The sequence below is a fragment of the Hydractinia symbiolongicarpus genome, chromosome 3, assembly GCF_029227915.1.
Source record: "Hydractinia symbiolongicarpus strain clone_291-10 chromosome 3, HSymV2.1, whole genome shotgun sequence".
NCBI classification, from domain to species: domain Eukaryota; kingdom Metazoa; phylum Cnidaria; class Hydrozoa; order Anthoathecata; family Hydractiniidae; genus Hydractinia; species Hydractinia symbiolongicarpus.
This window is the reverse complement of record NC_079877.1, coordinates 22,661,275-22,674,102: the sequence shown is the minus strand read 5'-3', so window position 1 is coordinate 22,674,102 and position 12,828 is coordinate 22,661,275. Positions and strand designations below refer to the sequence as shown.

At 36.1% G+C, this 12,828-nt stretch overlaps 2 protein-coding genes across 2 annotated transcripts; both read right to left on the bottom strand.

Moving 5' to 3' along the window:
- Positions 1-563: 563 nt before the first annotated feature.
- LOC130636948 (tigger transposable element-derived protein 4-like) lies at positions 564-2,884 on the bottom strand. Its single transcript, XM_057446799.1, has 3 exons — positions 1,873-2,884; positions 1,352-1,774; positions 564-637 (listed from the first exon to the last, which is right to left on the bottom strand). Exons 1-3 carry the CDS (start codon positions 2,882-2,884, stop codon positions 564-566), a joined length of 1,509 nt encoding a protein of 502 aa, XP_057302782.1.
- A 5,398-nt stretch (positions 2,885-8,282) lies between these two features.
- On the bottom strand, positions 8,283-10,227 carry LOC130636252 (JNK1/MAPK8-associated membrane protein-like). Its single transcript, XM_057445910.1, has one exon. The coding sequence runs from the start codon at positions 9,862-9,864 to the stop codon at positions 8,917-8,919; it is 948 nt and encodes a 315-aa protein (XP_057301893.1). The 5' UTR covers positions 9,865-10,227; the 3' UTR covers positions 8,283-8,916.
- Between the last annotated feature and the right edge of the window lie 2,601 nt (positions 10,228-12,828).

Here is a 12,828-nt window from a genome sequence, read left to right as displayed (position 1 = left end):
CATGTCCATTGACAGTTAAATCTAATGGTTGATAAAACTTGGTCATATTTGCTGGTACATTGACGACACATATGTGGTTTTTCTTGATCTTATTGAGGACTTCGCTCGTCATTTGGCCAGTAATAGATTAAACAAAACAAAAAGAAAATTTTTAAAAGATATCGAAAAACTGTTTACGTTATTACTTCCTAATGCTTTCATTTTTTAGAGTGAGAAGTGCCATAAATAAAACCTTGCACATTTTTCTCAAACTTTTCCCCAATAAGGTATTTGTTATGTTGCAAAAAAATTTTTTTCGCGGGAATTTATTTTCGCGAATCAAGCATACTTGAAAATTTCGCGGGAATTTATTTTCGCGAACGACCTCTTTTGATTTTTTTCGCGGGACTTTATTTTCGCGATTTTGGCCAAAATTCGCGAAATCGCGAAAATTTCTTCCGCGAAAATTTCTTCCTTTAAAGTAATTTCCATATTAAATGATTGATGGTTGTGGAATTTTGTGTGGTCATGGGTGACTATCTGAACTATCAAGCCTTCCCTATTCTGATTTTTCACTAGAAGTTTTAAAAGAGTACTAAAGTTACGTTCCATTTGAGCCGTGTGATAGGATCAGCAGAATCTTGATAGCTTTGGCCAACTAGCAAAATCTTCAGACCATGACAAAAAACTCATTAAAACAGATCCAAACGTTGTCAAAAATCCTAAGGCTTAAAATCTGCAACCATATATCTGGAAACCTGGATTATTTATTTAGCTTTTGACATTATTTCCACTACAAAAGACATATGTTATAAAATAATGAAGTTTTAATTCAATTGAGAGCAAATAAATTGGAACAATAGAAGAGAAAAGACAGGATGGCCAAATAAGAGAATAATTTAATTATGAGCATATGAAACTCTACACCACAACGATTTTATTATTGGCCTATTTAATAAATTTTATGCACGTGTAATCAAAACTTTTCTTTTGTTCTCAAGACTAATTGAGAAGAATTGAGGAGATATTTTCAAAAAGTAGCAATTTTGGAGTACAGTAGACTCCCGGTTATTCGAAGCCTCAAGGGGGATAAGAATTTACTTCGAATAACCGGGAGTTCGAATAACTGAAAAATTCGTTTTCCCGCCAGATTTTCAACTTAACCTTAATGGGATGGACTTTTCTTAAGTAATTGAGGCATTGTGGTTCAGTTGAGCGTGTAAACACAAAGAATTTTTACTTTTTGAAGAAAGAATAAATTTGAACAAATTGTTAACAGGTTTTAAAATATGAAAGTTATAAAGAAAATGTATCTAGTAAATACAAGGAGTTCAACTCTTAAAAAAATCTTTAATGCTACATTGTTTTTTACTATCGATGTAGTGTTTTTGACATGTACGTGTTATCATGTTTAACTGCTTTCTGATTTCAAGACCATTCTCGTCAAACAAAGACCATCTTTCCAACAATTCTAAGGCCTCTTCCAACTCTGACTGCTTTGGCTTCTTCGGGGGGATGTCATGTGCCTCAATTTCATCATCATCGTCATCTTCGAGATTCGGCGCGTTTTGATCTTTGTCCTCATTAAGTACGATTTCCACGATTTCCTCATCAGTCAATTCAATTGATTTACTCGTGCATACCTCAAAATCAATATCCACAAAATCATCTGCGTTAAAGATGTCGCCGTCAACTTCTCTTTTTTTCAACTCGCTTATGCTGTCAGAAGGAGATTTAAATGGGTCATCAGCATCATTGAGACTCGTGATCTGTGCTTCTTTTGAGATGCCTGCTTCTTAAAGCAGTTTTTAACGGTGTCTTTTGAAACAGCGTCCCATGATTTGACCAAGATTTGCATCCCTTCAAGAATGTTAATTTTAGGGACCTCTTTACCGCCGTCAATGAACTTTATTTGACGTTTCACAAGATTTGACCGGTAATATGCCTTCAATGCTCGGATTACACCTTGATCCATGGGCTGGGTCTTAGACGTTGTATTTGGTGGTAGAAAAACTAATTCTACTGCTTTAAGACCAGTGACTTCTGGATGAGCTGGGCAATTGTCAATTATCAAGACAATCTTTCGACCCGCAGTTTCAAATTTAACATCGAGTTTTTTCACATAATCGGTAAAGATTTTAGAATCCATCCAGGCCTTCTTTTGAGCTTTGTACTGACAGGGAAGACTTCTGACTCCTTTGAAACAGCGCGGTGTAACCGATTTTCCGATAACGAACATGGGCAACTTTTCACCTAGGGCATTTCCTGCTGCAAGTCCTGTCAAACGAACTTTGCTGAACTTTTCACCAGCACATCTTTCACCTTTGGCATGATAGGTATTTGTTGGAAGCATCTGGTAGAACAAGCCGAATTCATCAGCATTGAAAATGTCTTGTAAATCATAGTGTGACAAAATGGTTGGCAGGTGTGTTTCTTCCCAGCTTGCTGTCATCCCTGGTGTACAAGACTTTTCCTCTCCAGAAATAATTCTGTAAATGATGTTTTGTCTGTACTTCCATCTGTCTAGCCAGCCTTCTGAAGCTTTAAAATCAGGTTCGTTGAATTGCTTTGCAAAATCCAATGCTTTTTCTCGAATGATTTGACCACTAATCGGCACAGTTCTTTCACGAGCATTAACGAACCACTTGTAAACTGCTTTATCAATGTTATCGTATTTTCCGGAAGAAAGCTTTGGTCTTTTAACTCCATACTGGCCTGATTCATACTTGGTAAAAATGTCACTTTTATTCTTAACCCAGTATGAAAGTGTGTTAGGTGGGACACCATACTTTTTAGCAATAGACTTTTTAGTTGTTCCTTCTTTTTCAAGCTCTTTCAAAGCAAGATATTTTTCTTTGATCGTCAGAACAGTTTTCTTTCTTGACGTTGTCTGAGCGGTTGCCATCTTTAATGTGGATTTGAAGAGCCTTTAAAAAGTTTGTTTACATTATATTATATTTAGAAATTATAAAATTACATAGTATCATCCGTTTATTCGGCTTGATACCTTGAAAATTCAAACATACGTTATTTTATATAATTTTGTTTTGGTCTATTTCTATAGCGAGAGACCGCCGCTCAAAATATATAATATATAATGCTATTTCGGCTATCGGAATTCCCTTATTTCCGATAGTGTGTTGGTCAAAGACATGTCGATATCAGATATGTTAACATCCCGCCGCAATGATCTTGATCCACGCAGGCATAGCAATGTCGATCGGAGTAACGAAAAGCAAATTTTCGTTCTGACAAACGTCGTAGCGATAGACGTTGGTATACCACGTTTATCTGTTATCAACTCAGCAAGACGTTGATAGAATCTCTTGCATTCTCTTCCTAACCCACCGTGTGTAGAAAACACCAAAGGTGTAAAAGAACTATTTTCAACCTGCAAAACCCTTTCGTTGTATAACCTTTTCTTTTCTTGCTCATTTCTTTCATAGCAACGTTTGATTTCTGTGTTCCTATACCTCTGGGCGTTAAGGTCAAAGACCCTGACATCGCAGAATACCCGTTGGCCAGGAATCCAAAAACCAAGTGCGCTAACATCTAATCGAGCTTCATTGGATGTGATCGCACTTTTCCGGTCAAAGCGTTCGTTTTGTAGTGGAGCAAGCATCGGTTCAATTCGTACGTCTTTACACACTTCTTTCAAAAGCTGAGCAGTTATATCACGAACTTCGTTATGACGTTGTGTGACAAACCCACCCTTTTTGCAGGATAACGCATGAGCAAGATCAAACTTTGAGCCACATGCACATTCAAATGGTAACCTGGGTAATTCCCAGTTATATCGAATTCTCAATGCGTCGAAAAACTGCTCCTTTGTGAGGTAGTAACCACTCTCCTTTATTGGCAGAGTCGTCAACCATTTTGACGCACCTATTTCCTGATTTGCTTCGTTCTGCCTCTTAGCACTTTCATCCATTTGTGACAATAGTCCTTGCAGAATGTTTTGATGGCTTTTATTTCTCTCAGACTTTATTTGGCTTTTCGTTTTGCTGATCTCGTTCGCATTTTCATTTTGTCTGAGAAGAATATTTACGAGCTCCGTCGTCATTTTCCGAGAATTCTCGTATTCTGTGTCAGAAACATTCTCAAGGATTTTTATTCCTAGACCCCCGAGACGTGGTGGCAAGGACATTAGCTCCCTCTCTACCTCGTTTACAATATGACCACCAGTAATAGCCGGCAACAGTTGGTGTCTTATTACACTTTCCACTGGTCGCAGTAATGATGATATTTCTGGGATGGTCCGTAAATAGTATGTGAAGCGATGTTGATATCCACTAACATAGCATGTATAAGCTGCTTGTGGTTCGATAGCAGCTATTTCTGAAATTAGTGTGATTTCTTTCACCCATTTCGCGACAATGTCTTCAACGTACTCTTTTCGAAAAGTCTCACTGCCAATAACTGCTCCGAGATGTCGTTCTCCTGTACATGTAATTTGGATATTTGTTTCTTTGAAGTGTGTTTTTGCTCCTTCAATGTTCTTATCTTTCACAATTAGCCATGATTTCTTTGGCTGTGGTTGGTAACCAAATTTTGGGCCTTCCACAATGAGCTCGTCCCACCATTTCCGAATGGTGGAAAAATTTCCAACAGCTGTTAAGTCATCAGCAAAAGCTACCAATTTCATATCAATATCAGCAATGTTTTTCATTCTATCAAGTAATGGTGTGAGTCCTATTGCGTAAATGGCCATCCCCAACGGGTCGCCTTGAGTGGTACCTTCTCTTGAACTCAATTCAGTTCCACCAATCACAAAAAGTCTCGCAGGCTTTATGTAGCAGTTGTTGATGTATGTTGCTAGAATCGGGCAAATGATCTTGGTATTATGAAGTGTTGCACTACGGTTCAAGCTATTGAAGGCATTCGCAGCATCAACTAATAAGACACATTCGGCTTCTTCACTAGAGTATGCATCTTTCATTGCATGTATAGCAGCTTCGCACCCAGATTCATGACCGGAGCACATTTGAATTTTTGAACAAGATTCAATAACATCATTCTTTGATGCGTACATCACGGCTTTTCCAATAATGCGTCTAAAAACCTATCCTACTCCGATAGGTCTAAGACCAGGGTTCTTGTCTAAAGGCACAAGACGACATCCTAAATACGCCTCTAAAGAATTATCGTTTACTTCTTCATGGCAAAGTCTTCTTGCAAACTTAGCTATCGCTTTCCGTAAATCTGTTCCAGTGTCGCCATAAACTCTAGACGCTATGATTTTGATCCATCCATTCGCATCCATTCCAGATGGTCCGGAGCCGCCTTTTGTTGTCTTCGCTGCTCGCATTATCATGTCTTCGTCAATGACGTCATATACAACGGCATTAACTGATTTGATCGGACCTTGTATCAGCGTGTCTTCGTATGATTCACTTCCTTCAGGATGTTTTTGTTTTAGCATTTCAAGAGTTTCGTCATTCAAAGGAAGTATTCCTCCAGACATATTGTTCGTCACCACATTAATCGCTTTATGAACATCTCCTTTTTGCATATGGTTCCGGAACTTCCTTGAAATAACTGCAATATCTTGCTTTTTTATTACTTTAGGTAGTCGGCTTTGAATCGTCTGTGCCTCATCCATTAAGCTCATAAAATCTCCTTTAAACCATTGTGCTAGACGTCTGTTTAATGCTTCTACGTGCTCCTTAGATTTCGATGCTTGTGATGGTTTTTGCAGCAGCAGAGCAGGCATGATATGTATAGCTTTTAATGCTATAGCTCTTAAAGGTGTGTTTTCAATCCACGCATTGAGCAATCTTGTGGTCTCACGTACGTAGGATTTACCTGCGTTTTCATTAGGCAGCATAAACAAGTTTCGTTTCCAATAAACAATTCTGCTGTAACATTCCTCGATGTCATTGACTGCTTCACTTCCTTTAACATTACTCCAATAAAACTTCTCTGGAGCATCAGCAAAATGATGTTGAGATGAAGTTGCGTCTTCGGGAACGTTACGTTGTTGATTTGTATCCTGTTGTGTTTGTGCAATGTTCTGTGTCAACACTTAACAATACTTCAAGTGCCTTACCAAACCTCTATATGTTTTAAACTTTCGGTGACATTTCATACACGGAAAAGTCTCTTGACTCTGCTCAACACTATCAATTCTTGAATTCGATGACGATGGTTGCTTATGACCTCTTTTAACCATTTTTATCCAATAAACTGTGAAAATGATGTTTCGTCGTTACTTCAATTAATTCTTCGCGTTTTGACACTTAATTGAAACTTGCATGACGGATCATTTACTTTGTTCCGATCAATCGGCATTGGAGACGTCCGCCATCTTTAACCGTCAACCGTCAACAAGTTTGTTTACATCCGCCCACTTGTTTTTTAATCGAGCTTTCGAAGCGTTCGAAAATTAGATGAAACGTTTGAAAATCAAAGGAAACGTTCGAATTTTAAATGATCCGTTCGAATGTTATAAAACGAAACGAAACAACACAACAACAAAGCAGTCACACCACAATTAGGACGAAGAAGTGAAAATTACAATGGATCTTGTTTTAATGATAATCAACGAAACACAGCCGATAGAAATCATTCTTATCAAGTATTATGAGAGCAACTCAACCGTTATGGGATATCATGAGTATCAAAAGAAATGGAACGCTGTTATTGGTGAAGTCCTAGAAGCTAAAATGGAACCAACAAACGACATAGACAAATATGCAGTGGCGGTCTGCAAAAAAGGAGATATTGTTGGTCATTTGCCTAAAGGAAAAACAGGAAAATTTGCCAAAATGATATTTTACTTTCTGAAGTCAGAGATGTTGTGTACTTGCAAAGTAAAAGTGACAGGGAAAAGAACTAACTTTGGAGATGATAAGGGATTGAGGATCCCCTGTTTGCTTCAATTCTCTGGACCGAAGGAGAATATTGAACTTTTGAAGAAATTGCTTGAAGAGTGTAAATAGCCATGAATATTGAAACCTGATTTTTTGAAGAAAAAAAGTGTTTTAATCGCAGAAAATCAATGTTCTCACTCGACGATCTCCCAATAAGAAAAATTCGAATAACTGAGGGTGACTTAGCCTATAATTGGCCCCAAGGGGAATAAAAATCACTTCGAATAACCGAATTATTCGAATAACTGAAGTTCGAATAACCGAGAGTGTTTTTGCCTGAGTTGGGTAAGCAGATCCAAGGGGAACGCCATCTCACTTCGAATAACCGAATTACTCGAATAAGTGCAGGTTCGAATTAACCGGGAGTCTACTGTAGTTTTTAGGAGACTAGGCAACCCTGTATTTGTTGTTCTCTTTCTCTATCCTTTCCTAGTTTAGCCGCAAGAACCCTGTACCGTTTTATGCATTAGTTTTATTTCACTTCTGTATATATTTTGCGCATGCGCATATTGTGTTTTTAATGCCATACCGTACGAGAGCTGACAGTTCAAGAATCTATTTTCAACGATGACACGTAAAAGATTTTATTATCTTATCTAAGGTTACCATTTCAAATCCTGTATAATAGTGATGGTACTCACAGACAGTTACATTATTCGCACGAAGTTTAATGCATTAGAACGATTGAACGACAGTTTAAACAATGCAAGAACCTACATTAAGAGTATCTGAGAATGCGCAACCTTATGATTCAACTTTAAAACATTTTTTTCTGCGAAAAAGTAGAAACAGTTTGTATTTTTTGTCTAGAGTCATTTTAAGGTAATATTCAATCAATCAAAATCTAGCCAATAGCGCAAATTTTAGCAAACTTCTGAAGAATCAATGCAATAGTTTTCTTTCAGCGCTCATTCCTTGTTCTCGTGAAACACTAACAAAAAACTCCGAACTTGTAAATCCAGTGTTCACCATACACAATTCGTCATGTGAAAATTCGCATGATACTAACTTAACGAAATAGGAAATTTGAATGTTTTCGCGCTTGTCAAGCAAAAGTAAAATTTCTTATCGCGAACTCTTAGACAATTTGCATATTCTACATGGCTAGTCTCGAGTCTAGTCGAGGGATATACCCTGTATATTACTTCCAGGAGGAGCCATGGCTTAGATGGGGAGTCCTAGAGTATTTAATGCTCGTTTTAGGCTACGCAGCAGACCCAATTAGGGTCTGCGCTCTATGAGACAACTCCCTGCAACAAGACCCAGACAGTGTGCTATCTTCCAAATTTCCCTCAGACAGCCGAGGTTAACCCTGGGGCTATAATAACATTTAATCGCTCATATTGAATCGCCCCAAAAACTAAAAACGAATTTTTAAACAAAACCGGTTTAATTTTTTCAGGGGACTTGTACAACAGACATAAAAAGGTCTTTCTTTCCACAAATTTTTCTGATTAAAGAACTTGCAACGTTTCAACTAACTGTTTTAATGCAATGGTATTTAAAATAATCTAAATCATTAATATAGACTAAAAAAATTATTTCAGAACATATTATTGGTGACATTATTTGTATCGTCATAGAATTACATACATACATGTGGCATGGTTAAGATTTGCACACAGTTTTCCTATTATTATATAGATTTTTTGGGCAGGCAAACAAGTTAGGTAGAATGTGGTTTATCATATGGGATGTTTTCCTGACTGCTTTTAACTTGTGTAGCCTGACTTTGACGAGAAAATGGAGTAAAAGTACCTTGTTTTATAAACCCTGAATTTTTATTCTAAATTGTATAAAATTCTTGTGGCATAGAATAGAATTTTACCATGGTAATACAAACATTCCTTAATTAAATGTATACCTTTCGAAGACACTCTGAAGAAAAAATAGCACACATTTTTGATTGTTATCATTTTGGGCCAATGTTTGTTTTGAGATGATTTAGCAGTTGAATAACTTTTCTGTATCCTGTGTTGTGAAAATACTTTTAAAAACATAACCAAAAAAATTTACAGTATAAAAAAGAATTTCAAAAATAACTAAATTTTTAAATATATACCAACTATATCTTAAAGTTATCAGCATCTGTGAAAGGTCTAGTTATTGAATAAAAACAAAATGGCAAAAAAACTAATAATAACACAGTCCCATCTCGGATGGGTAACTCGAATTCTGTAATGGATATAATACCATATGCATGTGCAATACAGTAACATACTAATACGCCCACATGTCTTGGTTTACGAACCTTTTGATAATAATTTCCGTCCAACATACTAAGAAATACTGCAACACCAACAGCTGACAAAAATAAAGCTAGGTATGGAAAAATGTAATAGATAACGCCAGAAAAACATGTGTGTACAGTTCCAACGATTGGAATGATATACAAACCAGCATATAAAGGTGATCGTCCAAGGTTTTGAAATATGATACGAAGTAGGATACCACGTAATATTATCATAGTTATAAAGGAAAACAGCAAATAAATAAAAACTGAGGTAAACAGTGGATACACAGCTTCTTGTGTGCAATGTATTGTGGATAAATACATTGGTTTTGGGTTGAAGAAAACTGTATACCAGTCTTTTATTGATTTGACACCACATTTATATAATTGAAAAGAACCTATTGGTTCGAACAATAGCACCATAGACATAAACGAAGTAACACATTCCAGCAATGCTGATGCATGCAAAAACCAGACTCTTCGATGACTAGAATGAAATGCATCAATGGCGTAAAAATGCAACACTGTAACACATAATGCCATAAATCCTAAAAATAACCAATCATACAACTCGAAAGTTTGATTGCATTTTTGACAAATATATCCATCTGTTCGGTAGCCCCTGGGACATGCTCTACAGTTTAAGGTACAGTCAGTCATATTTTCTGTATTTATTCGCCCACAAAACATACCAAGACATTTTGAACATTCACTGGCGCTCATTACTACAGTCGCAAGCCATGAACTGATGAGAAGCTTCAGCAGAATATGAAAAACCATACTTCTAAAAATATCATTATTTGAATCTAAAAATAAATAAAAATAAAACAAGTCCTTCACTGAAACAACAAACCATCACAAGGCATGTTACATATAGAGTCTATTTTTTATATTTTAATCACACAATGTGTGAAACAATGATGGGGATACTACAAAACCGAACATAATTACTTCTAAAACCTTTTATTTAAATCAACCGTCACAGGATTTCAGCAAAACCAGCAGAATATAATTCCTTATCTGTTTTCGGGAATTTACGACACATCACAAAAATATCAGCTCAGGGCACGTTGGAAGCATTCTAATTGGTTTCTTAAAACAGCGTAAGATGTTATCAAAGAGAATTTAGGTTGGTGATTTTTACTTGTTTTTAACAAAACACATCTGTATTTAATATTTTATCGCCTTTAAATAAAGAAAATAAATATGATACATTTTAATGGTTTGTGCCAGGCTAAACCAAAAATTCAGCAGTGAAGTACCTGCAAAATATATTTTTGATTTCAACAAAAAACAATTAAATGTAGGGAATTTAAAGTAGCTGATGGCCTGTGGAATAATTCACAAATTAGCCTGTCCCTCTTATTTCCTTTTTGGCGTCTTGCTACGTGCGGTACCATTTTGCGTGGGAAGGCATACAGGTATTATAATACAGATATATACTGAAGGTAAGCACTTAAATTGTTTCTGGTAATAGTTTAAAAATAACACTGATTATTGCATTCTGATTAATAGAAAGTTTGAAGCAAAATCTTTTGCAGCTGAAAAGTATAAATTTTTCTTCCTTTTGCCACAGCAAATATTTTAAAAAAATCAAAAGAAACAAAACTGCAATTTAAAAGCCAAATTTGTATGTATCCATGTAATTTTACACTTTTTTTGTGCTTGAAAACTCCTTTAGAGGCTGTTTTAATTTTGTTTTAAATTCCTTGTGGGTGACATTATTGAAGACAGAGTGAAGCAGAGATATTCCATATCATAGCTGTCAAACAGCCTTGCAGAAAATTGAGAATCATTGAAAACTGAAAAAAAATCTCACGGCTGTGGATGTATTGGACAGGTAAATTACTATAGACAACTTTCATTGTGACTCGTGTTGTTTATAATACCCAAATCGACAGGCAAAATAATGCAGGCATTTGATCAGAACTATTTTCAGCTAGAGGCATCTCTTAAGCTTGAAATTAAAATATATAAAGCTTGTATGTAGTTTAGATTTAGATCATATATCAGTGAAAAGATGCTAGTATAGTCACAGTACAAGAAAGGCTATATACATTTTTTTCCTGTCGATTTTTCTAAATTTTTCTGCGCATGGATGTTCTTCTGCCATTTTGTAATGCTCTTTTCCACTCAAATCTAAATTATTGCTCCCAAGTCTAGGGTCAGTTCATAAGTTTACAAGTGAACCCAATTTTGCCAATCATAGAACAAATGCAAACCAATATTATAAGGATTTAGGCATCCTTAAATTTACAGATACTGTGAAACTGCAAAATTTATTATTTATTTATAATTTATTTCACAACAACTGTTCCTTTAATTGGTACCTTTTAAATTGACTTCTCTCACTCTCATATTACTCGTGCTAACAGCCTAGGCCTTATAAATTTGCGTGCTTCGTACTTCTGCGTTTGGTTTGAAATCCATTAGGCGTCAAAGTGTCCTATCATGGTCTAGTTGTCAGAATGCCTTACCTGAAATAAGATTTTTTAATCTCCCCTTGCATAGAGTTAAATTTCTAATGAAGCATACATTCTTGTCTAATTATGTTTAATTTATATATACCTATAATTACTATTGTTCACAATCACTTTCACACCACTTTTTTTCTTGGGATTTGCATTCTGAAATATATGTCATTCATTCCTTCCTTCCTTCATTCATTCAAGAATCCCATAAAAACATACACATTTCATTTAAACTTATCTATCTATAGCAAAATATGATGAAGAAAGGGGTGTTAAGTTAATGTTTGAGAGCTTTGTTGAATCAGACTACTTCTATTTTTTTCGGGGTTGTTCTAACCTGCCAACTTATAGTGACCTTCAGAGGTTATTAATATAAGAAGTAAACTAGCCTAGCTATATTTAGATGTCATTCATTGCTAATAAAAATCAAATTTTAGGAAGCCAGCCAGATGTCTAGCTAGAGAAACCAGGTAAAAATACAACATAGCTAGCTAGCTTCTGTCTAAAACAATATGAATGTGAAAAAATTTTAAAAATACTAAACCAGAACCAACACAACACCAGACTGGAGACAAATCAAAAGTATGACTTGACACTTGATGCGGATATTTTGCTTATATTTGCACAGACTTTCATGCCTATCTAATAATGTTCTCTCGATGTCCCACATATTTCTTCAGCAGATCAAGATGTTAGCGAGACAAACACTTATTTGTGTGGCAGTGGCACGAGTATGTTTACAGTGGTTGGGGTCCTTGCTGTGCTCGTGGGCCCAGATTTGGAAAAGATTTGAGGAGATTCTTCTTTATTGTTTGTTGCCATAACAAATTCTTTAGTGACTTGTTTTATGCTAATGGTACACAATTATCCAACTTTCGGATCCTGTCATGGCAACGTTCCATCTTAATCGAAATCCAAGACCAAAGGTCTCCAGGCAGCCAGGTTTATGTGTAGCTGCTGCTAGCTGTTCGTTCTGCCCCAGTTAAAAACGGGGCAGAAAATACATAATCAGGGCAACATAATCAGCACAGACCGACTTATGTACTACAGTCTTATATCATTTGTTGCTTAAAAAACAAACCTGATTGGGGCAGGCAGACTTGTGTACGACAGTCTAATAGTATTTGAGACTTATAGAACGAACATAATCTGGGCGGGCCGGCTTATGTAAAACATTTTTGTATTATTTCTCACTTATTATAGAACGAACATAATCAGGGCTGACTGGCTTTTTCCGCAAAACGAATAATTTAGGTCATTCCCAGGATTCAAT